Source organism: Onthophagus taurus, chromosome 11 (genome assembly GCF_036711975.1).
Source record: "Onthophagus taurus isolate NC chromosome 11, IU_Otau_3.0, whole genome shotgun sequence".
In the NCBI taxonomy this organism is placed as follows: Eukaryota; Metazoa; Arthropoda; class Insecta; order Coleoptera; family Scarabaeidae; genus Onthophagus; species Onthophagus taurus.
In genome coordinates this window covers 18,735,413-18,749,741 of record NC_091976.1, presented here as the reverse complement: position 1 = coordinate 18,749,741, position 14,329 = coordinate 18,735,413, and the positions used below count along the sequence as shown (strand labels likewise).

At 31.5% G+C, this 14,329-nt stretch overlaps 3 protein-coding genes across 7 annotated transcripts in view; 2 read left to right on the top strand and 1 right to left on the bottom strand.

Annotated features, from left to right (window-relative positions):
• LOC111424241 (polypeptide N-acetylgalactosaminyltransferase 2) overlaps positions 1-3,975 on the top strand; it is a 162,657-nt gene extending 158,682 nt beyond the window's left edge. The window contains exon 9 of the mRNA XM_023057725.2: positions 2,569-3,975. Within this exon, the coding sequence (XP_022913493.1) occupies positions 2,569-3,046 (478 nt within the window). The 3' untranslated portion in view covers positions 3,047-3,975. The remainder of the gene's footprint in view (positions 1-2,568) is intronic.
• Positions 3,836-4,427, bottom strand: LOC111424243 (male-enhanced antigen 1). Its single transcript, XM_023057727.2, has one exon. The coding sequence runs from the start codon at positions 4,425-4,427 to the stop codon at positions 3,990-3,992; it is 438 nt and encodes a 145-aa protein (XP_022913495.1). The 3' UTR covers positions 3,836-3,989.
• Positions 4,428-4,684: 257 nt separating this feature from the next.
• On the top strand, positions 4,685-10,140 carry LOC111424240 (uncharacterized). 5 transcript variants are annotated; one of them, XM_071200126.1, is made up of 4 exons: positions 4,685-4,773; positions 4,823-5,379; positions 6,179-6,236; positions 6,575-10,140. In XM_071200126.1, exon 4 carries the CDS (start codon positions 6,583-6,585, stop codon positions 10,066-10,068), a length of 3,486 nt encoding a protein of 1,161 aa, XP_071056227.1. In that variant the 5' UTR covers positions 4,685-4,773; positions 4,823-5,379; positions 6,179-6,236; positions 6,575-6,582; the 3' UTR covers positions 10,069-10,140. The 5 variants fall into 5 exon arrangements, with proteins under 5 accessions (XP_071056227.1, XP_071056225.1, XP_071056228.1 ...); XM_071200124.1 differs by having other exon boundaries at positions 6,179-6,454; XM_071200127.1 differs by lacking the exon at positions 6,179-6,236.
• The last annotated feature ends 4,189 nt before the right edge of the window (positions 10,141-14,329 follow it).

The window sequence follows — 14,329 nt, the reverse complement described above, 5'->3', positions numbered from 1 at the left end:
GGTAGTAGAGCTTCTTTAATGACTGCAGATCCATGTATCAAAATTTTATGAACGCTGGTTGGCATATAGTACCAACTATAAAATGGACGTACTTTTCGGCAGTTTTGAAAAAATATTTATCAAATTCGTTGTAATTAATATTGTACCCACTGTTTATTGCAGCCAAAACAACGCTAAATCGCTGTATTAGTTCCTCGTCAATTCGTTAAATGACGTATAAAGTGATTAATACATGCGCGCTTACTATAAAATTGTCATAACAGTAATCTCTGATGATAATTTATTAAAACTACGTATCAACTAGTCACCTTCCAAGTTCTAATTTCTAATCTATATGAAATGTGAAGCAGACACACAAAAACCCGAATGTATGCATGGAGAACAGACAAACCAAACTTAAAACCTTCTAGCTCTACCGTTCATCTGTGAAATTTTTGCTCTGCATAAATAACATTCCATTCCAGATGATTCCTTCAAATTCCCATCAAAGAATTACAGACCTACAACATGTATGAATAATTCAAATAAAGTTTTAAGAAAACGAAGACTTTATACCTTGCCATCCACCATCGTGAAATAAAGAGAAAAGTTAACACTTACACATTTTGAGGTATATGGCTGAAGGGAGCTTATTTGGTTTGAAATATATATTTTTCTTCGGTTCTTATAAGAGCGGCATTTTCATGCACCCATTGTAATCTAATCGGTCTACAAAACCGTATAGATTATGGTGTGGGGTTCTTCCACAATACAATATTATTATCATTGTCTTCCAATCGTAATGGGACTAGGAAGACACAAATAGCGAATCATCTTTTCCCTCTGTATTTGTGATGAACTTTTGTTTATAAGTCGAATGACATCCGCTACCATCAAACCCCCACTTACAGCGTAATATAGAATTTAATAAATAATTAAAATAATAATTATCGAAAAATTAAAAAAAAATTTTTTTAATATTATTTAATAAAACTGGTTCGAAGTGTTTCTGAAGAAGGTTGCAACATGGCATCCGAAACGTCAAACCTTTTCTTAAAAGACGCACGGCAAAACCCGAAAGTTTCTAGTGTTAGTTCTAGTTTTAGTTCTAATTTTAGTTCAATTAACTCCGGCCGAGAAAGCCTTCGTACTTACAAAAAAAGTAGATATTTCAAGTGTTCCAGTTTTTTGCCGCACTGTATCTAACAACCACTTCCGGTTGTTAGATATGCCTGAAACTTTAAGTCTGCTATTCTATTATTGTTATGCAAGTTTACACCAAATATACGAGATTTATCTTTTAAGAAAAAGAATATAAGCATTTTATATGAAAACGGTCAAATAACACACTCAGTCACTGATCATCTTTGATCGTTAATATCTTGGAAAGGAGCAAGTTAAAGCAAGATGTGGTTATCATGTTATATAGAGCACATCTCAAAGAATAAGAATATTCTAGCGACAAAAGTTCTTCTTGCGTCTTCTGCGAGATATATATGTTAAAACATTTGGTTGTAACTTCAAGTAGGTGTTAATTAGCTTTAAAAGAAGTGCTTATTACGTATTTCTGCAAAAATATTTTAAAAATTAGAAAAGTGCCAAATGAAGACCTTTCTATACTGTTCAAGATAGCAACAACGCATTGTCTTGAAAAAGTGGAACACAATATATTTTCTTCATCTAAAGTTGTAGCATTTTATGATATTTAATACACAAGAATCAGTACTGTTTTATTGCGTACAGTTAGCACTAGAAAGTACATAACACTTTATTCCTTTCACCTGTCAGTCTATTAAGACCTAAAGTACATATAACATGTAAAAAAAAACGAAAAAAAAATTTCGAAAATTTGATTTTCGTTCACATTTTACCGCTTGTGGACCACTGTGCGTCGTCTGCGCCCCTCAGAAACTGACCGACCTGGTAAAGTGGGCTTTTAACACGATAATTCAAAGACACAATTAGCTGTGGCAAAAAAATTTGTTGTATGACTTGTACACTACATGGTAGATTTGCATAAAGTTTTGAGGTATCATCACAAAGTGATACTTTACGTGGCGAAGTAAAAACTTGAAATCATTTTCATACAAACTTAATATAACATGTATCTCTCCAGTTAAATTTTGGTGGAGGTGCCGGGTTAATTCTAGCTAAACCGTTATAATTAATGATTATTCTTCCACAAAAAAGCAAAACAATTCCTTTCCAACAGATTTTTCAATTTTGCTCTGTCCACGCTCTAAATCTCCAACAGTAAGCGATCAATTATCGCCCGAGGCGCGTACGTGTATCTCGTCGCCGACGTTGGCACATTTCAAAACGGTCGTCCAACGTTTATTGTCGACAGGATTTCAATCCTATAACCGGAGGGAATTGCGAAGGATACGGTCCGCTGTGCATTTTCATAATTCATACGTCAATATGCCCATTCGTTCCCTCCCTCCCTCAAAATTCTCCTCCGCACGTTTCTATAAACTAACACACGGAACTTCTACTGCAAACATTGATTTTTCAAACGAGATTTGAATTTTTTATTCTCAAAAAAATTCAATTTCCGTCGTGTTAAATAATATTTCTATTTTTTTTTAGTATTCAAGATCGATTAGCTTTACGAGAATCATTAAAATGTAAATCATTCAATTGGTATTTGCAACACGTTTACCCAGAGTTAACTATACCCAGAACGACAACTGCAAGTTATGGTGAATTAAGACAAGGAATTTTCTGTATGGATACAATGGGACACCTTTTAGATGGAACGGTCGCTTTATATCAGTGCCACCACACGGGAGGTAATCAAGAATGGGGTTTGACCAGTACCGGTTTAATCAAACATCACGATTTGTGTCTAACCCTGGATAAATACTCAAAAGGTTCCCAAATTATTATGAGGATATGCGATGGAAGCGACCCTCAAAAATGGCGATTAGTCGAGCCGGGAGGATTATTAAAACACGTTCGTTTACCTTTATGTCTGGACAGTAAATTTAATGAAGTTAGGGGAATTACCGCGGAAAAGTGCAATACTAATTTAAATTCTCAAAGGTGGATCTTAGCGAAAGGTTAATGACTTCAACAAAGGTTTATGAGTTTATTTATTGATTTTGTTTTTGAAACGAGGTGATATTATTTTATACTTTTTTTTGAAGTTGTAATTGGAATTGTTACTCGTTAAATTTAGGTAGATTTCAACTTGTATGACTTGTCTATTATAAAAAAAAAGAGAGAAAAACGCCAATTTAAAAATACTTACATAGAAATTAAATATTAAAACTTAATTAAAATAAGACAGGGTAAATTATTGCACTACCCTTTTTCAAAGTCGTATAAAGGTTTTAAAAAATTGTATGGTTGTGATTATTGTTTAAAAAAAAATGTTTTTTTAACAATTATTCTATATTCAATTGTGGGTTTTATCTTGGGTTTTATGGAGTATTAAACCAAAAAATAGTACCCAAGTTAATGATCCAATTCTTTTTACAAATTCTGATTATTAGAATGAAGAGTTCTTAAGCGGGTATTAAAAAAAGCATCCATAAAAGTATTCATAACAAAACATATTAGTAAACTCGCTACAACTTTGATGTGATTGTAATATTTTTTGTGAAAATTGTTTTGGAATCGATTCAAAATCGTTTCTAAAACAATATTTTCTAATCTTTATGTAATTTTTTTCTATATATATAAAATTGTATCTTATTTAAGAATGTGTGTTATTCCACTTGTACATAGAATAAACCACTCCCTAATATATGTATATTTTTAGATTTCTAGTTGTTAAAATCGCCAATTTTTGTACATAAAGAAACAAACTCTGCTGTAATTATAATATGTAATAATAATAATTATAATAATGTATTTATATACACTTTTTTATTACTTTATTTTTAGTTTTATATAATACTCTGTATAGTGTATAGACATATAATAAAATTAATAATATAAAAAATTCTAATAAAAAAAAATTAATTAATATTTATGCAATCTCTAAATTAATTAGTTCATTTAATTCATTCCTTTTTTAAAGTCTCCAACCGTTTCATTAAATGCTCCTTCCATTGCTCTTCGGGCACATTAACAGCCCAATCGGGTATTGAGGACGCGGGCAAAGTAAAATTTAACATAACTTCCTTAACCAAATCTTCCTTTTCTTTATCCATAACAATATCGACAACGTTTTCTTTACAAGACCACACTTCACCCACCAAAACATCTTCAGCTCGTATTATAGATTCAAAATCACCACCAGCCGCACCTTCATCTTGCTCAATTTCCTCATCGTCTTCATCCAAATCGTTATCAGGATGAGTCGATAACGGCTCATATCCGTTATATTCATTAGTTTCATCGTCAGATTCACTTTCATTCGGCATTACTACATCGTTATTCGTCGTTACGGGTTCTTCAGGATGCGGTGGTTCAGGTAAACCAAAGTTTTCACTTACCATATTTAATTTATTGTTTTGACAGAAGTAAAATTTGAGGTTATGTTGGATTCTTTTTTAATCTGGATTAAATCGATAAATGAGATTAAGATTTGGTGGATATGAAGAAATAAGATGTAAGAAGTACCTTGGTATTCCAATTTTTGGTTAATTATAATAATTAATATGATTTTTCTTATGAATTAGTGGAATGTTGACAAATGTGAGGTTAAATGTCAAGTTGACAGCTCCTGTTAAAAATCGATTTATTTTCTTGATTATAAAAAGAAGTTAATAATGAATTGATTTTAGTGAATGTACGAAGTATCTTATCGTATAGTGAATGAAATAACTCGGTTTAAATTGCTTGGTAAGTGGAGTAACAAAATTAAAAATACATAACCTCACTTTTTATTTAGATTGGAGATGAGATTAGTAATCGGTTTGTAATAAAGTAGAGGAACCTAGACAACCTCTTATATATAAACTTTGGTAAGGAACCACGTTATTTATCTAATAAAAGTGCATTGGAGTTTAATATAACAGTTATGTTGGAATTTTTTTAATTTGATTTAAATCAATTAAATGTGTTTTAGATTAGGTTGATATGAAGAAATAAGATGTAAGAATTACTTTGGTATTACAATTTTTGGTTAATTATAATAATTAATATGATTTTTCTTGTAAATTAGTGGAATTTTGACAAATTTGAGGTTAAATGTCAAATTGACAGCTACTGTTAAAAAATTAAAAATCTATTTATTTTCTTAATTAGCTAATAATGAATTGATTTTAGTGAATATACAAAGTATCTTATCGTGTAGTGAATGAAATAACTCGGTTTAATTCGCTTCGTAAGTAGAATAACAAAATTAAAAATACATAACCTCACTTTTTATTTAGATTGGAGATGAGATTAGTAATCGGTTTGTAATAAAGTAGAAGAACCTAGACAACCTCTTATATATAAACTTTGGTAAGGAACCACGTTATTTATCTAATAAAAGTGCATTGGAGTTTAATATAACAATTATGTTAGAATTTTTTTAATTTGGTTTAAATCAATTAAATGGGATTTTGATTAGTTTGATATGAAGAAATAAGATGTAAGAATTACTTTGGTATCACAATCTTTGGTTAATTATAATGATGAATATGATTTTTCTTATAAATTAGTGGAATTTTGACAAATTTGAGGTTAAATGTCAAATTGACAGCTACTGTTAAAAAATTAAAAATCTATTTATTTTCTTAATTAGCTAATAATGAATTGATTTTAGTGAATATACATAGTATCTTATCGTATAGTGAATGAAATAACTCAATTTAATTCGCTTGGTAAGTAGAATAACAAAATTAAAAATACATAACCTCACTTTTCATGTAGATTGGAGATGAGATTAGTAATTGGTTTGTAATAAAGTATAGGAACTTAGACAACTTCTTATATATAAACCTTGGTAAGGAACCACGTTGTTTATCTAATTAAAGTACATTTTAATATTAATCGTAGTTTAATATAACAGTTATGTTGTAATTTTTTTAATTTGGTTTAATCAATTAAATAAGATTTAGATTAGGTTGATATGAAGAAATAAGATGTAAGAATTACTTTGGTATCACAATCTTTGGTTAATTATAATGATGAATATGATTTTTCTTATAAATTAGTGGAATTTTGACAAATTTGAGGTTAAATGTCAAATTGACAGCTACTGTTAAAAAATTAAAAATCTATTTATTTTCTAAATTAGCTAATAATTACTTGATTTTAGTGAATATACGAAGTATCTTATCGTATAGTGAATGAAATAACTCAATTTAATTCGCTTGGTAAGTAGAATAACAAAATTAAAAATACATAACCTCACTTTTCATTTAGATAGGCGATAAGATTAGTAATCGGTTTGTATTTAAAAGAATTCCCCTTCTTACTAAAATTTATTTATAAAGTTACAACGAATGGTTTTGTATCGCTCAATATGTGCTAAAACGGTTTGTGTTATAAACGTTTTTTGCTAAATTTTTTAACAAAACTAAGGCTTTAAAAAGTAAGTAGAAACAATACTTTAATTGTTTAAACTAAAATTGATTTTGTTATACAAGATTACACAACTTATTTTTAAATTGTTTATTTCATCAATGACTCATTTAATCTTTTTTTATCCAAGGTAAAGTAATGGTTGCTATTCGCTCCTTAATATCGGATTTTCATCAATTATCTGGAGATACCGCTGTGGAAAAACACAAGAATTTTCGTAACTTTCTTAAAATCGCACAGGAGAGTTTAAACAATCAAAATCAAGATGAATTTTTTATGGGATTACAACCGAAAGATAATTTTCAAGAAATCTTTAGGATAGATCTTTTATCGAATTTTAAAAGGAATGAAGAATTATTGGAGGTTTTAAAAAGTGGGAATCGAGAGCATATAGGGAGATTATTAAAGAATTTTAGTTTTTTTTCTGAAATCTTTTTAAAAATTGATGCAACAACTTTAATAAACGATGTACTTCCAAATACATCTTATATAATTCGAGCTAAAGTTGTTAATCGAATTTCAAAGACTATTAAAAATGAGGAATTGATTGAGGAATATTTTTTTGCTATCAAAGATAAATATGGAATAAGATTAGCTTTGGTGCTTTTACCAGGATGTTCAATTGAGTTGATAAAACAGATTATTGATAAATATAATCCCGATTTAAGCCCTCGCCATTTATTTGAAATTTATAAAAAAGATAAGAATTTTTTGGAGCATTATTTTGATTTTTTAAAAAAACACGATGAGACTCAAATAAATTGGAAATACCCAAAAATATTAAAGTATATAATGAAGAAAGATGTCGATTTCTTTTGGAAGTTACAAAACAAATATAAATTCGACTTCCAATCGGGTAAAAGAACAACAGAAAAATTGATTTTATCAAATAAATCATATTTAAAAGATGGAAATAAATGTTTGAACTCTTTCCACAACAACACTTTATACAAAACGATTATTAAGCATGATAAATTAGACGATTTTGTGTTAAGCTTTTATCCAGAAGCCCCTTTAGAATTCTTGGAAGTAATTACGTGTCAATATTCATTGATTTATAGCATTTTAAACTTTTTGAGTGCCGAAAAAAAGTTTGAAATCATCAAAAATTTATTTGAGAAAAAGTATTCTAAAAATATTTTGGATTATGAGGCGTCAATGACTCACGATTTTCTTAAAATCGTTCCAATTAATTTTCGGATAGTTATTGCTAAAAAATTGGGCGCAACATCAGATGATTATATTTATTTATTACATCCTAACGAATCGATTCCTTTAATTAAGCAATTATTACAAAATTCTTCTTCATGTGAAGAACGTAATAAATTAATTATAGAATTAGTTAAAGTTTTAGAACTAAGTGATGATGAAAATATAAGATTAGAACTAATGCAATTTGTTTATGAGCGATACAGAAATGATACTATATCAATAACCTCGTTTGTAACAAGAATTTGCGATGCGAATTTTGTTAAGGAATTAAATGAGGAGGAATTAAAGGCTGTATATAAATTATTTGGATATATTAAATCTGATTCTTCCACAATTTGGTATAGAAGAAAAATATTTACGATCATTTTGACGCATTTGGTTAAAAATAAGGGGAATTACGACGATTATTTATTAGAATATTTAAAATTATCTGCATCCGAGGATTTTTATTTCGATTTATTCGAAAATGATTTCAAAACGATTGAGGTTTTAGAAAAATCGATAATATTATTAGACAAACTTAAAGGTAACAAAAAGTTTCATTTAAAAGTAGCACAACAGGTTTTGAGACATTTATTTCAACACAATTTACATAATAAAGCTAAAATCCCATTTCAAAAATACGAACATTTATTAAACGAAGTTTTTAATAACGTTAAAAACAATTTTTACGATATTGCTTTATGCGTAGCTTATCATATAAAAAATTTTCGAAATAATAATTTAGAGAAACTTTTTTGGAGGGAATACAACGATAAAGTTTCTTACATGATAACGTGGTTTTTAAAGAGGGACGTTAAACAAGTCGAGGATAACATAGAAGTCGTTTTATCGCAACAACCGAATAAAATAAACAAACATTTTCTTCGCGGATTCAAAAAATACTTAACTCCAACTTTAAAGGAGAAAATGCTGATTTATATTAAATCGAATTTATCGTACGATGATTTCAAAAGCACCAATTACCTCGTTAGGATTCTTTCCCAAATCGATTCAAAAGAATTTTTGGAAATAACCGCACCGTTTATGCCAAATAAATTAATCGACGAAATCGCGAATAAAAAAGAAGTACAAGAAAACATTATTTATTCTTTATCCGATTTAGATTTGGACAACAAATTCGAGTTAATCAAAAAAGTTTGTGTTGGAGATTACTTAAAATTCGGGTTAACTCCTTTATATAAAACAACTTATAACACGAAACAAAACGATATTTTTTATTTCTTAAACGATCTAAAAGATTCCCCAATTTCTTTAAAAAAACACCCCTTATTTTTAGCAAGACATTTACTTCCAATAAAAGACGCGTGGAATTTTATCGATTATGTCGAGAAAAATCCTTCGATTAAAAACGTAATTTTTATGAAATCAATTCATTTATTCATCGAAACCCCAACACAAAATAATTGGGGGAAAGTAAAACAATATTTTAACACAATCAACGAAAATGACTCCTTAATTTTAGATTTTATGATAAAAATGATTAAAAAAATTCCGTCTCAATTTACTAAAGATTATGTACAAAGCGTTTATGGTGCCTTAAAAAAATCGAAACGAAAAGGAATCGAAAAAAAGGTTGTTGAATTTGCAAAAAATATTAAGATCGATGAATCTTACCGTTTTTTGGAAGAAATCATTGAAATCGTTTTAAACGATTTATTGTTAAAATCGCAAGAATGGCACACGTTGTGGGGATTAATTTCGAATATAAACCCGAAAAAATCGAATCAATTACTTTGTTTTACTTTGGAACATATAAAAACGATTCTTCAACCTCCAATTTGCGGTTATTCAAAACATAGGGAGCCGCTTACTACCTTGGTATCAACATTTTGTATTCACATTTTGACTAAAATCGAAGAAATTACGGACGAAGATAAAGATAGGCGAGAAGAGCTTATTAAAACTTTAATTTTCCAATGGAATTTTTTCCCAAAATATTGTTTAATTGAATCCGAAATGATTCTTAAACTCACCGAGGCGTATTTTGAAAGCAATTTCGATTTAGAAAAATTTGCAACCCCTTTGGATAAACTTTTACATTTTTACGTCGATGAATACGGTTTAGGGGTTATTCAGAAATTAGCAGGTAGCGTCGAATATTTATTTAGTATACGGCGTTTAGAAAAAGAAATTGGACATGGAATGGTTAATAAATTGCTTGAAATCAACACAGATAAAATCAATTGTATATTTGCTATATTGTTTTTACCTCTTTACGTGTTTCCGTTGGAGTTAAATAAACATTTTAAATGGGTTCCTGTTATTAAAGTTATTGAGAAATTTATTGAAAGAAATGATAAAGATGCGAGGTCGGTGTTGCTTTATTATGATATCTATCTTCAGCGGAATCGTCAAGAATATTTTTGGATTGGTAACCAAGAATTTCCATCAGTTTTTACTAAGGTGTAATTTTTATTTATATTGTATATAGTTTTTATAATGTTTTATTTGGTTATGTTAAAATAAAAAGCCAATAATTTATTTATTTTTTAATAAACGTTTCCAGAAAAGATCTGCTTCAGCTAATTTTGCAGGAAATTCTTCAGCTGGCAGATCATCTGCAGAACCAATTTCACCCTTAATGTTTATATATCCATCCTGTACTTACAGAAAATTCAAATTTAGTTCTTTTCTGGGCTGACGTTTGTGGCTCAATTTCTTTAATCTGGTCGTAGATTCTTAATGCCATCTGCTTGATACTATTTCCGTCAAGTGGTATTCGTTTTTGATCCATATTACTTTTTATTTTTAGCTTTACAATGTCTTGTCTTTCTCCCATTTCTAAACATTTATGAACTGTTTTGAGAGTTAACATAGCTGGAAAGGTGTTTTCGTGATTTTCATCACTGTCACTTAATTCATTATTATCATCAGTTACTAAATCGGCCAGCTCTTTTTCTGTCAGTTCAGAATCATCTGCCTCAAGTAGCTTTTCAATATCTGACAGTTAAATGTCATCATCCTTCTCTGATTATTATTATTATATGGCACCATTCAATGTGGATTTTTTTCCAGTATTGCCTTGAATGCAGCTATAATACCTTGGTCTAAAGGCTGAAGAAGAGAAGTAGTGTTAGACGGCAAAAATTTAACCTCCACGTTTTCATTTAAGCTTTATAATCGGTTAACCTGACCTGAAGCATTGTTTAGCAACAACAAAACGTTACTGCTGGTACAAAACAATTTTGTAACCAATCTACAAAATATCTCCCGTTATTCAAGCTTGACTGTTAGACCTACGAAACACAGGTAATTTCTTTTTATCTCTATTTTTTAGAGTTTTGGGATTTAATGATTTATAGCCAATAATGATTAGGTGATAATCCTGCGAAGCATTTGAACGAAACAGAAAAGTAAGACGGTCTTTAGCCACCTTAAAACAAGGAACGGTTTTTTTTTCCAAAAAAATGCCTTCTGCATTGAATACTTGCTGCGTGATATCTTTAGGGATTCTGGATAAAACTTTGCTGCCTCATGATCAGCTGAAGAAAACTCGTCGTACTAACCCTTACTTCCGACAAATAATTTTAGCTCAATATTTGATGAAGAGGGTTCACTTTTCATAAAATTGTCGTAGAGCTTTGTCGCTGATGAGTCCAGAGCTTAGAGTGGCTCTTTTTTGAGTTTGATCCTCACCATAAAATCAACACATTTTCAACTTTTCTGCAATATCTGACAAATTTTACAGATTCCTTGACTAAAATTTGTATCGTGATGCATTTCTAATCAAGTTATTCTTTCTTTCTAAGCCCGTTTCTATCCATTCCCAGATGTATTCCCTCTTCCATCTGTTTTCTTGTCTCTCTGTTTAACGCCATTTGTAGCCAGTTTCTCCCCCCAATCTTCATGATGAGCCACCCAGAGATTATCTCTTTCGGCTAATTAATGCTGTCTTCTCTTGTGACTTATTTTTCCCATCGCCAAATCTGCTATGTCTGTAATCTTATTAGTGCGCCTTCGGATCTCCTCATTGCCATTCCATGTCATACATATTGTTACCGGTAGTACGCAGGATTCTAACACTTTCAGTTTCAGGTTAATAGACATTACATTACATAGAATACATATCGGGTAGGCGGACCAACCAACCTTGCACCGCGACCCTAAGGATCTATTGTACCCCGATAGATATCGTTATCAAATTTCACCGTGCAGTCCAATGCTCTTAACGAACATTAATACCTTGCTCGGCGAAAGGTCATTCAGATCTTTTGAGGAGATAAACTGCGACCCAAAAATCGAGAATCTGATACGGTTAACGGCAGGGCAGTGGCATAAAACATGCTCAACCGTCTCTGCTTCCTCCGCACATAGTCGGCATTCAACATCGTCGGCTAAACCCAACGAGTTGAGGTGTGCTTTTAATCGGCAGTGCCTAGTAAAAACACCCATTAGAACTTTTATGCTACTACGGGCAAGTCCTAAAATATTCCCGGGTTTGATAGTGGCGATATTAATAAACACCTTAGCATGTCTCATTCCAGGAGAACTGGTCCACAGTAGGCGAAGTCTCTCTTCAGCCCACAGTCCAATCCTATATTTGGCCATCGCAAATGATACACCAACTGCTGGTTCCGGCCCCACAAACGCTTCAGCGCTGCCATCTCGTGCTAGCTTATCTGCCGCTTCATTGCCAGCAACCCCAGAGTGACCCGGGACCCAGATCAGAGAGACTCTGTTATCACAACTCAGTGTGTTTAATGTTCTCTTACAATCATTAACCAGAGCCGACACCGTTTTCACAGCTTGCAGCGCCTGGAGAGCGGCTTGACTGTCTGAGAAAACTCGTACTGTCATGTTCTTCACCCCTCTTTCAAGAAGGATTTTAGCACCCATGTCAATAGCAAATACTTTCGCCTGGAATACAGTACAGTACGTACCCAGGCTGTAGGCTTGCTTAATTCGAGGTGTCTGGCAGTATACTCCTGCTCCTACCCCTTCAGGCGTTTTTGATCCATCATTAATAGACATAGCTGGGTTTTTAAACTTGATATCGTGACCAAGGTAGACGTAGCGTTCTATAACATCTATTATAATATGATTTTCGATCGAAAACTGGGGAACGTCCAGACATAAAATCTTTGTCTTTTGAAGATTCATCCTTAGACTCACATCTGCTGATACTTTATTGAGCTGTTCCAGTATATCCCTTAATTCCTCTGTATCGCTGGTTATCAGTATGATGTCGTCCGCGAATCTCAAGTGATTTAGGTAGGTACCCTTCGATATTGATGCCCTTCTTCTACCATGATAGTTTGTTAAAGATGGCCTCCTGTGCCAAGGTTGGTAAATAGTTTGGGTGATATCGTATATCTCTCAACCTAGATCTTCTACATCAGCATGTTCTCACCTAGTTGGGCCCCGAGTGTTGCATTGGTGTAAAATGGGTTGGACAAGGTGAGAGTATCGTTAATCGATTCTCTCCTCGCCAATTGTTATCAGATGGAGGAGGATGTCACAAATTCTACACTTTATTTGAGTACAATTAATGTTAATTGAAAAAATTTAGTACAAATACGAATTATTTATTATAATAATTTCGAATATAAACTGTTTTTGAAGTATTTTTTATCATTAAAAGTATATTTCCTACATCTGTCATTCGATATGTAACAGGTTACAACCACGTTCATGCAGTTTGATCTAAAAATTAATATTAATTATTCATAACTTGGCTAATTAAAAGATTATTTCTAAATTGTTTGGTTTGTAATAATTAATTAAATATAATACGCTTTCGAATCAATGAACATGGTGGAAGTAAAACACCTCTTACATTTTCAGTACTAGTATTCGCACCACATATACCATATGCGTAAAAAGATCAAATACATGACCCTTTACACATAACGTTTATAACTTGACTAGTTGAGAAAGTTAAGAAAGTATATATGTATACGTCTTAATTATCATCTCTTAACATCCAAGTGAACACAATAATTTAACAGAAAATTATTCGAAATCAAAAGTAGCATTCAGTGTATTTGAAATTCAATAAACCAAACTATATGTTTCTTTAGAATGAAGAATTGAACTTGCATGTTCCCACTCGTCGGTTATGATATGATTTTTTATTTTACGCACCAACAGCTCGAACTAGTATGTACTTAGAAGAATTCTCCAATCGTGCGGATGAAAAGAGCCAAACAATTTTAGATGTGTTATTCGAAGTGCCATACTTTGTTTTGTACCCAGATGATACTTGTCCTGTCGCTACCTTCATGTATAAATAAATAAAAATAATAAATAAAATAACATACTTTCGAGAATGTGTCATGGCGAGAAGAGGAAGTATCTTCGCCAGCTGGAAGATGTCGAGATTCGAAGCTTGTTTACAACTTCTTAGGTACTAGAGGTGGGTTCTGAATCTGACGAGGGAAACACCGGGGTATATTGTGAAGGAGGAAGTGAAGGTGGATTTAATAAGGGTGGAGACGGACAGAAGAGTAGTTAAATATGAAGAAATGATAGATAGAAGACCATACCGCGGGATTCTGGGGGAGTGTTGGAAATTGTTAGAAGATTAGATATGGTAAAGGAGAGAGGAGGGAATATTACAAAAGGACGGGTTATTTGGAAGCAGAGATAAATAACAGAAGAAGGGAAGGGGTGGTTAGATGTGAAGTAAGCGACAGGGATTCCAGAGACAGGAGAGAAGGACGAGATAAGA

What these genes read in the sequence shown, in the direction of transcription:
- LOC111424240 (XM_071200127.1), top strand. Translation starts at nt 6,583, where the DNA reads ATGGTTGCTATTCGCTCCTTAATATCGGATTTTCATCAATTATCTGGA.
- LOC111424243 (XM_023057727.2), bottom strand. Translation starts at nt 4,427, where the DNA reads ATGGTAAGTGAAAACTTTGGTTTACCTGAACCACCGCATCCTGAAGAA.